Genomic DNA, 15,807 nt, shown 5'->3' on the forward strand with positions numbered 1-15,807 from the left:
GGTGCACTACGGTTCACACGGGAAATGTATGCGGGTTCATTGGCGGCCCCTGAGAGCGCATCTGCCTCAGGAGCCGACAGGTAAACGGGGGCGCCAGACCCTCGGAGCCGAGGGACCGAGCGCGGGCTTCCTCCCAGAGACGCCTGCGAGCAGGTTGAGGCCCCGAGCGGGCGGGGCCGAGGTGAAGCGATGCCCGCCCTCTCCAGGCTCCCAGGTGCACGTTGTTAGGATTTGAGGGGCTCGTGAAGCCGGAGAGGGTCGCCGCGGACTGAAGTCTGAGAGACCTTATAAGTCGTATTAAGGGTTCGAACTTCAACCTGGGGTCCCTGGGAGCCAACATAGATACTGTTTTTAAAGGAGTTTCTAGTTGCAGTGTGAAAGTTGCTCTGGAGAGGCAAGCCTGGAGGCCCATCAGGAGGCTGCGGTGATGCAGGCGAGAAATGAGGGCGTCCTGCGTTTAGGAGTTGAAGTTGGGGGAAAGGTGACATATTGAGGCGTTTGAATTGCCGTGACCAAATTAGTTGTTAATACTTGTGGGTTTCTGGAAAAGAATTTCTAAGTTTCTGGGAATGTGGTTTCAGTTACTGAAGTGACGAATACAGGAGGAGGAGGAGTTTTGTTGGCGAACTGATACAGTTAGGTTTGTTTGTTTAAGTTATAATTTACATATCATAAAATCCGCTCTCACAGTGTTGGTTATTAGTATATTCCCAAGATTGTGGAACCGTCACTTCAGTTCAGTTGCTCAGTCGTGTCCGACTCTTTGTGACCCCATGGACTGCAGCCCTCCAGGCTTCCCTGCCTATCACCAACTCCCGGAGGGTACTCAGACTCATGTCTGTCCAGTTGGTGATGCCATCCAACCAGCTCATCCTCTGACGTCCCCTTCTCCTCCCACCTTCAATCTTTCCCAGCATCAGGGTCTTTTCCAGTGAGTCAGTCCTTCACATCAGATCGCCAAAGGATTGGAGTTTCAGCTTCAGCATCAGTCCTTCCAATGAATATTCAGGACTGATCTCCTGGCAGTCCAGGAGACTCTCAAGAGTCTTCTTCAACACCACAGTTCAAAAGCATCAATTCTTTGGTGCTCAGCTTTCTTTATAGTTCAACTCTCACATCCATGCATGACTACTGGAAAAACCATATTTTTGACTAGATGGACCTTTGTTGGTAAAGTAATGCCTCCACTTTTTAATATGCTGTCTAGTTTGGTCATAGCTTTTCTTCAAAGGAGTAAGCCGTCTTTTAATTTCATGGCTGCAGGCACCATCTGCAGTGATTTTGGAGCCCAAGAAAATAAAGTCTCTCACTGTTTTCATTGTTTCCCCATCTGTTTGCCATGAAGTGATGGGACCAGATGCCATGATCTTAGTTTTCTGAATGTTGAGTTTTAAGCCAGCTTTTTCACTCTCCTCTTTCACTTTCATCAAGAGGCTCTTTAGTTAGTTGTTCTTCCTTTCTGCCATAAGGGTGGCCTCATCTGCATATCTGAGGTTATTGATATTTCTCCAGCAATCTTGATTCCAGCTTGTGCTTCATTCCACCTGATATTTCACATGATGTATTCTGCATATAAGTTAAATAAGCAAAGTGACAATATACAGCCTTGACGTACTCCCTTCCCCATTTGGAAGGAGTCTGTTGTTCCATGTCCAGTTCTAACTGTTGCTTCTTGACCTGCATACAGATTTCTCAGGAGGCAGGTCAGGTGGTCTGGTATTCCTATCTCTTTAAGAATTTTCCAGTTTGTTGTGATCCACCCAGTTAAAGGCCTTGGCATAGTCAATAAAGCAGAAGTAGATGTTTTTCTGGAACTCTCTTGCTTTTTTGATGATCCACGGATGTTGGCAATTTGATCTCTGGTTCCTCTGCCTTTTCTAAATCCAGCTTGTACATCTGGAAGTTCTCGGTTCATGTACTGTTTGAAGCCTAGTGTGAAGGATTTTGAGCATTACCTTGCTGGCATGTGAGATGAGTGCAATTGTGTGGTAGTTTGAGCATTCTTTGGTTATTGCTCTTCTTTGGGATCAAAATGAAAACCGACTTTATCCATTCCTGTTGCCACTGCTGAGTTTTCCAAATTTGCTGGCATGTTGAGTGCAGCACTTTCACAGCATCATCTTTTAGGATTTGAAATAGCTTAGCTGGAATCCCATCACTTCCGCTAGCTTTGTTTGTAGTAATGCTTCCTAAGCTCACTTGACTTCACACTCTAGGATGTCTGGCTCTAGGTGAGTGACCAATGCCGTCTTGGTTATCCGGATCATCAAGACCTTTTTTTGTACAGTTTTTTGTATTCTTGCCACCTCTTCTTAGTATCTTCTGCTTCTATTAGGTCCTTACCGTTTCTGTCCTTTATTAAGCCCATCTTTGTATGAAATGTTCCCTTGGTGTCTCTAATTTTCTTGAAGAGATCTCTAGTCTTTCCCATTCTGTTGTTTTCCTCTATTATTTTTTTTTTGTATTGTTTACTTAAGAAGGCTTTCTTCTCTCTCCTTGCTATTCTTTGGAACTCTGCATTCAGATAGGTATTTCTTTCCTTTTCTCCTTTGCTTTTCGTTTTTCTTCTTTTCTCAGCTATTTGGAGGGCTCCTCAGACAACCGTTTTGCTTTTCTTTCTCTTGGGACTGTTTTGATCATGGCCTCCTGTACAGTGTCACTAACCTCTGTCCGTAGTTCTTTAGGCACTCTGTCAGATCTAATCCCTTGAATCTATTTGTCACTTTACCATATAATCATAAATTTGATTTAGGTCATACCTGAATGACCTAATGGTTTTTAGTACTTACTTTAAGTCTGAATTTTGCAGTAAGGACTTCATGGTCTGAGCCACTGTCAGCTCCAGGTCTTATTTTTGCTGACTGTTTAGAGCTTCTCCATCTTTGGCTGCAAAGATTGTAATCAGTCTGATTTAGGTACTGACCATCTGGTGGTGTAGTGTGTAGTGTCGTCATCTGTGGTTCAGCCTCTATCTTTACTCTCCTGCCGCTTGCCTTTCACCACACCCTCTACTTTCTTGAGAGCACCTTTGAGCTTGAACTGATTCCCTCTCTGTTGCAAATGAAATCAGTTCCTTTGGAGGAAATTAGGAGTCAGTGCTTTCTGGCCTATTTCTACCCCAGGCAAAAATCTGTAAGCCAGGGCTGTAGAGCTGTGGGTAGAACAGTGGTGAATTGCTCTCTGAGTGACATTCCACTGCTACTGCTGAGCACTCTGTGGGAGAGGGAAGGCAGCAGCCTGGGGGCCATTCAGCTCGCCTCTGGTGTGGATCTGCCACATTGTGAGCTGGGATGAGCATGGTCAGGGCCGCAGTACTCTCAGAATACCCAGCCCAAGAGAGGGCCTCCCTCCCATGAGTTAGGGGCTGGGCAGAATACGGGAGCCCCGCTCTCCCTTGATCACACTCAGATGGTGTGTGTATGTGTGTGTTAGTCGATCAGTCGTGTCTGACTCTTTGCTACCCCATGGACTGTAGCCTGCCAGACTCCTCTGTCCATGGAATTTTCCAGGCAAGGGTACTGGAGTGGGTTGTCATTTCCTTCTCCAGGGGATCTTCCCGACCCAGGGATCGAACCTGGATCTCCTACATTGTGAGCAAATGCTGTACCATCTGAGCTACCAGGGAAACGGGCAACTAGGCTTTTCAGATTGCCTTCTTTCACTTAGTAATGTGCATTTAAGGTTCTTGTATTCGTGTGTCTGTCTCTTGGAGACAGTGATTTGCCCTGTGTCCTCTTTACGGATCCAAGAAAAGTTGTTGATTTTCAGTCAGTTCAGCTTTTTACTACTTGTCAGGACAGAGTGGTGACTTCTGATCTCCTTACATGTGGAACTAGAAACCAGAAGTTCTGTTGCTGGTAGATAAGAAAGTAGTTGACCCTTGTCAATTAATCTTATATTTCCAACCTTGTCATAGTAATTTATTAGTTCGAGGAGGTTTTTTTGTTGTTGTTAATTCTTTGGTATTTTCTACATAGATAATTCTTGTCATCTCTGTTTAAAGATCATTTATTTCTTCCCTTTTGATCTGTGTAACTTTTATCTCCTTTTCTTGTCGTATTACCTAGGACTTCCAGTATGATGATGTGTGGGAGTGGTGGATAGACATTCTTACCTTCTTCCTGATCTTAGTGAGAAAGCATCTAATTTCTCCCATTAAGTATACTGTTAGCTGTATGGTTTTTCATTGTGATAAAATATATGTAATATAAACTTTACAATTTCAACCATTTTTAAGTGTACAGTTCAGTGACATTAAATGCTTTCACGTTGTTGTACAACCATCACCACAACCCACACACTATCCATTTTCAGAACTTTCTCATCATTCTGTTCTTTTGGGTACCTTGGAGTGAAGTTGCTGGATCATAGTAATTCTGTGTAATTTTTTTGAAGAATCTCAATACTGTCTTCTGCTGTGGCTGTACCATTTTGCATCCCTATCAGAGGTGCATAAGGATTCCAGTTTCTCTACATCCTTATAAAACTTATAATTTTAAAATATAGTAGCCATTCTAATGGGAAGGTAGTGATAGTTTATCACAGTTTTGATTTGCAGTTCTCTCCTGATTAATGATAGTCATCATTTTTCATGTGTTTATGGATTATTTGCTTATCTTTGGAGAAATGTCTATTCAAGTTCTTTGCCCATTACAAAAAGCTTTTTTCTTTTCCCATTTAAAAAATTTGGTTGTTTTTTGTTGTTGAGTTGTAGGAGTTCTCTATATATTCCGAATACCAGACTCTAATGGGATAAATGATTTCCAGGTATTTTCTCCTATTTTGTGGTTGTCTTTTCAGTTTTGTGATGGGTCCTTTGCACAAAAGTTTCTAATTTTAATGAAATCTAATTTAGCTGTATTTTGTTTTGTTGGTGATTTTGGTGTCGTATCCGAGAAATCCTTGCCAGTCCCGAAGTTGTGCAGTTTGTGCGTCTGTCTTTATGCTGGTATCACGCTGTTGTTGATTACTGTAGCTTTGGACAAAGTTTTGAAATCAGGGAGTGTGAGACCTCCAACTTTATCCTTTTTCAAGGTGGTTTTGAATACTTTGGCGGGGCGGGGGAGTTCCTTTGATAATCCATATGGAAAACCATAAGATAGGATTTTCTATTTCTGTGAAAAAAAAGTCACAGAGATTTTGATAGGGATTGCATAAATAGGTAGATCACTTTGGGTGGTGCAGGCCTGGCGTGCTACAATTCATGGGGTCGCAAGGAGTCGGGCACGACTGAGCGACTGAACTGAGCTGAGCATCTGACTACAGCTTCCAGCCCGTGGGTACGCCGTCTTTCTGTGTCTCGGTGTGTTCTTTTTCAATTGCTTTTAGCAATGATGCTTTACTTCTCAGTGTGTTAAGTCTTTCACTTTCTTGGTTAAATTTATTCCCAAGTATTTTAAATCTTTTTGATGTTATTTTAGTGGAATTGTTTTCTTAATTTCCTTTTAGGATTGTTCATTGTTAGTGTGTAGAAATACAACTGGTCTCTCTTTTTCTTTTCTTTGTTTATTGATGCTATACTCTTCTATTATTTCCTTTCTCCTGCTAGCTTTGGTTTAGTTGCTCTTCTTCTCTTATTTCCTTAAAGTGTAAGTTAGACTATCACTTTGATACTTTTCTTCTTTTTTGATGGAAACATCCATAGCTGTGAATTTCCCTCTTAGCACTGCTTTTGCTGCATCCCAGGGTTCTGGTGTGTGTGTGTTCATTGGTCTCGGTGTGCTTTCTAATTTTTCTTGTGATTTCCTTTTTGACCTGTTGGTTGTATGAGAGCATGTCGTTTAACTTCCACATATTGTGGATTTTCCAGTTTTCTTTATCCATTCACCCTTCAGTGGACATCTAGGTTGCTTCCGTGTCCTGACTATTGTAAATAGTGCTTCAGTGAACATTGGGGTACTTGTCTTTTTGAATTGTGTTTTTGTCAGCGTGTATGCCCGCTAGTAGGATTGCTGGGTCATAGGATAGTTTTAGTCTTAGTTTTTTAAGTAATCTTCCTACTGTACTCCATAGTGGCTGCATCAATTTACATTCCCACCAACCACATCCTCTCTGTCATTTACTGTTTGTAGATTTTTTTGATGATGACCATTTTGACTGGTGTGAGATGATACCTCATTGTAGTTTTGATTTGCATTTCTTTAATAATGACTGACTGATGTTGAGCATCTTTTCATGTGTCGATCGGCCTTTAGTTGATTTTTTGTAGTGATACATTTTTGTGTACATTTTTGTAGTGATCATATGGGAAAGGAGTACATCAAGGCTGTATATTGTCACCCTGCTTATTTAACGTATATGCAGTGTACATCATGTGAAATACCAGGCTGGAGGAAGCAGAAGCTTCATTTCTGGGAGAAATATCAATAACCTCAGATATGCAGATGACACCACCCTTATGGCAGAAAATGAAAAAGAACTAAAGAGCCTCCTTGTCCTTTTTCTGGGATTCCAATTCGTGTACATTGGATTGCTTGTTGGTGTTTGATGCCTTTTTTTCCTCGATGCCCTTTCTTTGAACAGTTTTCAGTTGCTGTTTTTGAGTTGTATGATCTTTTTCAGTGTTGATCTGCTGTTCATCCCAGACTGTGTGTTTTATATTTCAGATATTATTATCATCTCTAGAAGTTCCATTTAGGCCTTTTTATATTTTCCGTTTCTCTCATTATGGTCATATTCCCTCTACTTTCCTGAGTATATGAAGCATGTGCTTGTCTGATAATTCCTTTATATCTGTCACTTCTAGGTCAGTTGTTGTTGATTGCTTTTTCTTATGGTCATAAGTCATATTTTCTTCTTTTTCACATGCCTGGTCTATCCGCCCTTCATTGCCTGCTTGTGATAGGAGAGCGTTACCCTCCTTGCCAGCTAGCCTGATGCCAGCCTTTGTCATTGGAGGGGCTGAAGGAGAAAGGGCCTGTGTCTGGTGCTTTGCGCTTTGCTCATTCCTGTTCTGTGACATTGGCATAGCCCTAAAGAGCTTCTGTGGCACCTTCCAGGCAGTGTCCTAGTGACCAACTCAGCAGCACTCGCCTGAGAGCCAGTGATGAGGCTCTTCATATATTTGAAAGGGGACAGGCACTGCCAGGCATGTTCCGCGGGTACCTGAGTTGGTCTCCTGGCAGCTTTCTGGTGAGTTCGTCAGCCCCTCCACCCTGGGGGCTTTGCAGAACTCTCTGCAGACAGCTTCCGGGCTGATTGTGTTGGCAGCGTCTCAGATGGTTCTCAGCCTGGTGAACTGCACCATCCCGTAAACTGCTGTCTCCCAGCTCTGAATCCTCTCTGCACCCTAGAGTATTTTGTACCTTTGGGTTCATTTTAGTCAGTTCCTGTAAATAGTTAATAGCTCTTTATGCTAAACTCCCCTTGTTTAAAATACCTTGTGGTTTCTGTCCCCTGACCAATAGACCTGCCCATTTCCTTATTGGATACTAGACATTATGTATTTATGTTGTTTTGTCGTATTCCTTCAAATAATATTTATCTTGGTCTGGCATGCAGTTAAGTTTCTTGTCATCAGTTGATCCTTTAGAGAACTGCTCCTGAGCTGTGTTAGGGTGATCCAGAGCTGCCTGTGGTGTACAGATAATTTGGCCTCATTACTGAAGGTGAAGCCCTTCTGGGGATGCCAGGCAGTACTGTGTGAATGAGGGAGCCATTCCCTGGTGGCTTGTGGGGGCACAGTTTATTCCCGTTTCTGTGTGAGCTCTGGAGGTTGTTCTGTCCGCTCCTCTCCAGGCATTCTTGTTCCAGCCTCCTCACAGTTTTTCTCACACAGCTGCAAACTTGTCTTTAGCTGAAGACTTGAGGGGGTGCTCTGTAGATCCTGGAGCTCTGTTTTCTTTACAGTCCCTGCTCCCCGATATTCTGTTCCACACATTCTAGCCACCTGGGCCTCCCTGACCTCCCGGGTGTCTCCTCCACTCACAGGACAGTTGGGTCTGTGTTTCCCTTCCCTGTAGCCTGGAGCCCACACCGGCTGTGGCTGGTCACAGAGCCCAGAGTTCCCTGGAGGTCCAGTGGGGAAGACTTGACACAGTCACTGCCATGGACCTGGGTTCACTCCCTGGTCAGGGAACTGAGATCCCTCGAGCTGCAGGGGTGCCCCGCACGTGCCCTCCCACCCCAAGCCACTGGGCCCCGTGTCTTGGTTTCCCTTCTCTCTTGGATCCTTGTCTTGCACTTGTGATGGCTGAAAACACATCACACCACCTCTTGCCTGGTTTTCTCATTGTTTAGGGGCCCCTCTTACTCTGTCTTGAAAAAAGTGAGTAAAGCATACAAATGAAGCAGCCTGTCAGGAGCTTGATGAAATTTCAGGACAGCTAGGTGTCCTATCGCTCAGCTGACATTATTAACACTCCCTTTTCCCTTCTTTTTAAACTAGTCACGTGTGAATGGGACCAGCGAGATAGCACAGGCTGAGGGAGTGACACAGTGGCAGCTTGGTTCGTTCCTGCAGCAGATTTGCATTTCAGCAGCTTCCTGTGCTGTGTCATTTGTGGGCTGAGGCTCCTGCGAAGATCAGTGTCTCCTCATAGGAGCCCAAGTGAGGAAACAACTGGTTATCAAGGCATTTGCACAGGCCTCCTCCTCGGCCTGCTACGACTTCAGCAGTCTTTGGGCAGTGGGGACCTGGACCGACAAGGCCACCCACCTCAGGCCACTCTGGCTTTGGCTGGAGTGAGCCGGACTGGACTCATTCCTGGTCTCCTGGGGTCATTGCTGCTCCTGCCTGAGACCCTGTCCCTTGACCCGCGACTATGCTTTTATGCAGGCCCTGGGGAAGGCGTCTGGAAAGCCAGCCTCACAGGTAAGTGGACATGTTTTCTAAGCTGGTATAGACAGGGGGTACGATCAGTGCCACTGCCCAGAGCCCTGGAGTTCCCGAGGAGGCGGACATCTCTGCCAGGCTGAGGAGCCTGGCCCAGTGCAGAAGCCTGTTCCTTTACTCAGTCATCTGGGAGGACCACGTTGGGTTCCTCTTGTGTGAGATGCTCGCACTTAAATGGGCTGAAGAGGCTGGAGCAACTAAAGCCCTGGTTCTGTCCAGCAGGCCGCTGACTGTCCTTCATCTCTTCACTCAGCCAGGCCGCGCTCAGGTGCTGCTGCGTTGGCCCCAGTGGCATGAGGCTGACCATACAGCGGGTGTTGGATGTGACTGTGGGCAGGAGAAAGTGAGCAGGGTGGAGGAGACGGTGGTGGGGCAAAGCCTGCTGCTGAGTGGGGTGCGTGGTGGGTGGCGTCTGGGCAGAGGCTCGAGTTAAGGGAGGGACAGGCCCTGCGGTCTGGGGGTGGGAGCAGAGCAGAGGCCCTGACGCAGGAGCCCCGGGACAGCTGTGTGGAGACCGTCAGTATGAAACCCTCTAGTGTCTGTAGAGAAGCCCCAGGCTGGTCCCGGGGGGGAAGCACTCAGGTACTCAGAGTTTTCAGAAAATAGCATCGCTCACCTGGCCCAGAGTCCCCAGAGAGGAAAGAGGCTCAGAGTTGGCCGCCTGCAGGCCCCAAGGCCCCTTCTCTAGGAGCGAGGTGGGGAACCTCAGCTCAGGACAGGTGCTGCCGCTCTCTGAGGGGCCGCAGGACAGCCCATAGGGCACAGCATTGCTGCGTCCTTGCCCTGCGCCGTCTTCACCTTTAGGACTGGGGTGATGAGAACAAATACTCTAGGTTTCAAACAGGATACAGAGATCTTCAGTCCCAAAGACTTGGTTGGGCAGAGAGGATGGTCTGTTTCCTTCTGATCGTCTCTCATTGGCTTGCTTTTCTCTTGCTTTTTAGCTCAGAGATGTCCACGCACAGCCTGCTAGTCAGACCAGCTTGCCTAGTTACCCACCAGAGCCTCCAGCTCTCTACTTCAGTGACGCCTTCCAGGTAACAGACAGACTGCTCCCGGCTATGGAACTGCTCCCAGCAGACCGGTCCTGCTGCGGACTCGAGGCACCTGCTCAAAGGACTGGAGCGCCGCCCTGGGGCCCGCAACGCAGAGGGGAGCTTGCAGAGCTGAGTCTGCCTCCTCTACCAGCACTCTTGGGGGCTGGGCAGGGGCAGCTGCCCAGAGGCAGAGAACCCAGCAGAGCCACAGGTAATCTTGTGGGGTTGGGGAGACTGAGCTCTGGGGGCTTGGGAGCTGCGGAGGCAGTGGGACCTGAGGGCGGAGATCCCTGAGAGGGAGGAGGCCAGAGAGGCAGAAGGTGCGTATGGAGCAGAACTGGGTCTTCGGCAGTTTCATGGTGCCAGGAAGAGTTGAGAGCCTGCCAGGAGGAACAGCCCCAAAAATGCCAGTCTCTCCGCTCAGACCTTGGGTGGCCGGCCCCCTCCACTGCCCCCTGGAGGGAGACCCCGTCCCGGCCTCTCCCGTCTGTGACACATAGCGCCTGACTCTGCGTCTAGTCGCTACGTACCCTGATAAATGGGACAGAAAGGAAAAAGTGAGAGACCCACAGAAGACTAAGATGCTGGAGTTGGCAGACATAGAGTTTAAAATAACTGATTAACATTGAAACAGGCAAGATGGAGAGTTTCACAGAGAATTAGAATTCATAAAAGATTGAAAATTCTAAAAGAGAAAAAGTACAATAACAAATTTAAAATTCAGTTAGGTGGATTTAAAAGTAGATGAGAGACAGCTGAAGAAAGGACCAGTGAGCTGAAAGATAAATCAGTAGAAAATCTCTCTGCAGACCCTGCCATGACCGGCTCCTACTGCCCACACTGTCCTGGACTCTGAACCCTTCTGGAGACCCGCTGGATCGGGGGAGAGCCTGCTGAGGAGGCGTTCTGTGCTTGGGAGAGACTGAGGGAGCTTGGGGGTTTGGGGGACGCTCTTCACTCAGCCTTGTTGGAAATGTTACCAGCTTACTGGGAGTCTAGTCAGTAGAGCTCCGTGACTCTAGTTAAATCTTTCAGGGCCTCAGGCGTCAGGAACCTGAGCCTGTTTGTTCATGGGCTCAGGCTAAAGGCATGCCAGTCTTCACAGCACACACCCTGGAAAATGCCTCTGGTAGGATGAGGAGCCAGGGGAGGCTTGTCTGTGACGTGCAGAAGGTGCGCACGTTGGCACTCAGGCCGGTGGGCCATGGAGCCCAGGTGTGGCCTGTGGCAGTGGCACAGTGGGCACTGGCGTAGCTGGGTGAGGGGGCAGGGTGGGGCTGTGCTGAGCGTGACTCTGAAACTGTTGTGGATTATAGCAATTCATGCACATGCAGTTCTGAGAAACTTTCCATCCTGGGTTAATGGTTTCCTTATAATGAACAGAAATAAATTCATGAGGGACGGTGAGCTAAGGTGGGGTCATGGGCCAAGGCCAGTGGCTGAGCTGAGTGATGACTGCTGACCTACACCGTCTGTTGGACCCTGATTAGAGTGGTGTCCCAATAGACACACTGACCATCTCGGGTAAAAGACGGAAGCCTTCGTCCTCCAGAATGCTGGCTTGGGGCCAGCGAACACCCCTCTTGAGGGGAGTGAAGGATCCACGTCAGATCTGGCTGAGGGCAGGCGCAACAGCCACTGGCTCCTGGGAGCTTCTGATTGGTTCAGGCCGAGTGTCCAGAAGCTGCCTGGACGCCCTGCAGTGTCCCTTGTGCTTCAGGACAGGAGGCCTTGCCGGGTTCTCTCGGGGGGGGTCCGTGAGGAGGGGACGTTCTCTCGTGTGGGAGGTGGGGCAGGCGAGCTCAGGGCCTCTACCATTCAGGCATCTTTCAGGGATGAGACAGACGAGGTCCCTGCTCCTGTGCAGCTTATGTTCTGTTAATAGTGCGGAGGCTGGCCTTCAGTGAGTGTAAGCAGGTAAGAGCAAACACACTGAAAAAAAAAGCAGTGATAAGGGTCATGGAAAAGGTGACAGTGGGGCCATGCTGGTGGAGGGTCAGGTCGGGGAGGGCGGCCTCCCTGGGGCGGGGCCGTGAGTAGAACCTGGGCAGCCCTGGGGGCAGAGTGGGGCCCTGAGCTCGCATCGCCTAGCCCCAGTAGGCGCCTGCTTTCCCCTAAAGGACAGGAGGAACCCATGACAGAGTCTAAGGGGAATAGGGTGATCTGATGACAAGACGTGTGGGTGCTGTGTGGAGACTGGACTGTGGGGAGAGTTTCTGGGAGCGGGGAGACCAGTGGGCGCGTTTGCTTGTGTTCAGGGAAGGGCAGGCACGGGCGCTGCAGAACCAGAGCGGGTGGAGCCGAGGGAAGGCAGGGACTCAGGTGAGCCTGAGGCGTCTGGGCAGGCGAGGGCCATCGTGGGAGGGGGCACCCCCATTGTGTGTGTTAGAGGGTCCCAGACTCTCAGAGTACCCCTAGTTAAGGTCAGTAAATATTTTAAGGGACCCACAGGCCAAAGAAGTAACATTTTTAAATAGTTAAGTCCATACAGTTTAAGTATAAGTATTTATATCCTAACAACTTATAATAGACATTTGGAAAATAATGTAAACGTAATTTTTTTTCATTGCATTTTTAAGTAACCGTAATTACTTAGGAGTGGAACGTTTGCCTGTCAGGCTCTTCTTGAATTTTGGAATCAGACTGGACATGCTTACCCTTGTTGCCTTTTCCATATTGACTTACGCAGTAATTGCCTTTACTGTAACTGCCAGAAACCTAGCTTTGCAGACATGAAACCACGCAAAGCAACGTAGCAAGATGTCATGTTGAAGCGCCGGAGTGTTGAGATGTCTAGTATCACTGTTTCCCCAAAAGTAAAACGCATCCTGTTGTGCCTGCAGGTCGCTGCGGGCGCCTCCGTGCCCTGTTGCCTCGTGCGCTTCTTGTCCCTGGGCCTGAGGACCTTCGTCTCCTGGGCCACATGCTGGTGTGCAGGTCACACCCCTCCACCCCCAAGTTCTTGGGGGCACTCACTGGGTCTTTTTTTTGGCTGCATGTCTTAGTTAGCATGCAGGATCTTTTCGTTTCGGCACGTGGGATCTTGTTTAGGGATCCAACCGGGACCTCTACGTGGGGAGCGTGGAGTCTTAGCCACTACACCACCAGGGAAGTGGTGGTTTAGGATAGGATGAAGCTTTAAGATGTGAGATGATCTTTTTGTTCTATCTGTTGATCCTTAAGACAAAGTTAAGAGGAAAACAGTGATGGATTTATCCCCGTTTTATTTAGAGTCGAAGATATTGAGGTTCAGAGTGGTCAAAGGTGCAGTGGGTGAGACTGGACTGGGCCCCACACCCCTGACTCTTGGCTGGGCTCTTCCCGGGCTGAGCTGCCTGCCTCTCTTGTGGGCCTAACTTAGGGCCGCTGGTGTGGCAGCAGAGTTGGGCACTTGGTGCAAGTGAGGCCATAGTCGGGACCTTTTCTCTGGCAGGTTGGTGAGGGAGGGCAGCTCCTTGGCACGTACGGGGCAGTGTTTGGTTGATGGGGTGCCTGTGTCCCTGAAAACTGGGCGGGGGGTCCAGGTACCCTCTGTGTGAGCCACGGCTGTGCCACCTACTGGTTTATTCCCGTGCTCCCCTCAAAGATGTGCACCTGTGTGTCCACGGAAGAAATCCATGGAAGGCAGGCACCTATTCCGGATGCATTGATGGACTTGGTTAGTGGTTAGAATCTTGATTTTGATCCTCTTGCAGTCTTAAACTGTTTAAAAAAATTTTAAACAGGAGAGTCAGCAGTCCAACCTTAGCAAAAGGCTGCAGGGGGCGGGTCCTGGCAGCCTGAGGGCAAGGCCATGTGACCCTGTGTTGTAGATGCCGTTTCAAGCTGACTAGCACTCCTGCTGACTGCCAGAGCTGTCCATCAGCATGTTCTCATTACTTCAGGGGGTTCTGGTCTTGGTTTACTTTGAGTTGTTTTTTAATCCCCCGTGTCCTCCTTCATGACACTTCTGTGATTTTGACCTTGGTCCTTGAAGACTGCTCTTCTCAGACTACTCCTGCTCCCTGAACCCCAGTCCCCTGTGGCCCTGCACACACAAACCCCACACGCCCGCCACAGCAAGGCCTTTCCATTCCAGGGAGGGACCCAGCCTTCCTACTTGCAGGGCTGTTGTTGGAGACCACAGCCTCTCCCTAACGGGGCAGAGCCCCCATTGATGGGGTGATGGGCTAAATAATGCCACCCTGCCTCTGATACATCCATGTCCTAATCCCTGGAAACATCACACAACCAAAAAGGATCTCATAATACGGAGATGGTCCCAGATTATTTGGGAGGACCCTACACTCACTCACCTACTTCTCTGAGGAGGAAGAACCGACACAGAAGGCAGTGAACTGATGCAGCCGCAGCCAAGGACACCAGGAGCCTCCAGAAGCTGAAGAGGGCGAAAGGGCCTCCCAGAACCTCCGGAGGGTGTGCAGCCTGTGACACTTGATTTCAGCTCAGTGCAGTGATTTGGATCTCTGACCTCTGAAATTATTAGACAATAAGTTTCTATAGTTTTAAGCCATCAAGTTTGTGGTGACTTGTTGCAGTAGCCACAGGAAGTGAATACAAATGGGAAGGAAAGCAAAGGATTCCAAGAAGAAATGACTGGACCCAAGGCCTGACCCTGATCTGCTGCCTTTCCGTGTTCTTGTGACCTGCTCCTGTCACCTGCACCTGGACACACAGGCTCTCCATTGCTAGCAGTTAAGGTGGGCTCTGCAGCCCCTGCCCCTTTCTGGTGCCCACCACCCTGAAGCCCCCACAGGGAAAGGTCGAGAAGTGGGGCTGGAGTTGGGGAGAGAGGGGTTTCTGGAACAGAGCCACCGCCATGGGCTCCATTCGCAACAGGCACAGTTGAGCTTTGTGCTGGCGCCAAGGTCACCTCAGATCCTGCAGCCGGAATGTTGCTGGGGCCCTGCCCTCCAGGGCACCTGCTCCCCATCCCTGGGAGAGCAACATGTGCAAAAGCCAAAGAGCCTTTGGCTGTATTGAATGACTTTTTAAAATCAAGTGCAAATATCATCAGGTGCTTTTTATAGAAGCAAGGACCTGTGCCTCTCAAAATAAACACATGCCAGTCACCCACCTGCTGAGAAAGGCACACAGGCAGGGCTATTGTTCCACGTCCTCCAGGTGATGCCCTGGGAAAGGGCACAGCTGCCTGAACCTTTAAAACCCCAGGTGGGATGAACATTCCTGTGTGGAGCTGTAGCAGCTCCCGCTTGTGTTTCGCTTTGTATTATTTAAGCAGCCAAAGGAGAAAATTGGTACTGAATACCACCAGTTCTTGGCAGAATTCTTTGTGAAAGGTTTCAGGTGAGTGTGCCCGGTGCCCCAAGGGCTGGGTGACTTGTGGCCCATAGGTGGACGCCCGACCGTGAGAACCCTAGCCAGTCCCGTGGAGGGAGTGTCTGGAGCACGAAGGGCAGTGAGCTGGCACTGCACTGCCAGGGGTTTCCTGGGCTGGCGACCCTCGTGGAGCTCATCTACTGGTGGGTGAGGGGTGAGGAGATCTAGGGCCCATTACGTGGTCCTAAGCATCTGGCTCTCGCCCTCGTCTGTTTCTGTCCAGCTGGGCTCAGGGAGGAAAGGGTGCCCAGTCTGCTGCTCCAGCCCACTTGTGGCTCTCCCTCCTGCTCCAGGATGAGGGGCACCAGGCTGATGGGGCTGCTGCTCGCCCTCGCTGGTCTGCTGCAGCTGGGCTTGTCCCTGAAGATAGCAGCCTTCAACATCCGCACCTTTGGGGAGACCAAGATGTCCAATGCTACGCTCGCCAGCTACATTGTTCGGGTAGGTCCAGATCTGTCCCCAGGGCCCTCAGGGTGGGGAAGCTGGAGGTGGGCCGTCTAACAGGCCCTGGGAATCCTGGGCCGGTGGTCAGTCCTGAGGGTGACTGGCAGCGGTGGTGATGGGGGGGCATCAAGGTCTCAGCCCACCTGTCAGTCA

At 49.0% G+C, this 15,807-nt stretch overlaps 1 protein-coding gene across 3 annotated transcripts in view; it reads left to right on the forward strand.

Annotated features, from left to right (window-relative positions):
• The first annotated feature begins 15,059 nt into the window (after window positions 1–15,059).
• The window catches only part of DNASE1 (deoxyribonuclease I), a 3,159-nt gene continuing 2,411 nt past the window's right edge, over window positions 15,060–15,807 (forward strand). Inside the window, exons 1-2 of one of the 3 annotated variants that reach the window (XM_010840392.1) lie at window positions 15,060–15,177; window positions 15,504–15,651. In XM_010840392.1, coding sequence (XP_010838694.1) covers window positions 15,505–15,651 — 147 coding nt within the window. In that variant the 5' untranslated portion in view covers window positions 15,060–15,177; window position 15,504. The other 2 variants (XM_010840393.1, XM_010840394.1) reach the window with 2 other exon arrangements.

Source organism: Bison bison, unplaced genomic scaffold (assembly GCF_000754665.1).
Source record: "Bison bison bison isolate TAMUID 2011002044 unplaced genomic scaffold, Bison_UMD1.0 scf7180017864144, whole genome shotgun sequence".
In the NCBI taxonomy this organism is placed as follows: domain Eukaryota; kingdom Metazoa; phylum Chordata; class Mammalia; order Artiodactyla; family Bovidae; genus Bison; species Bison bison.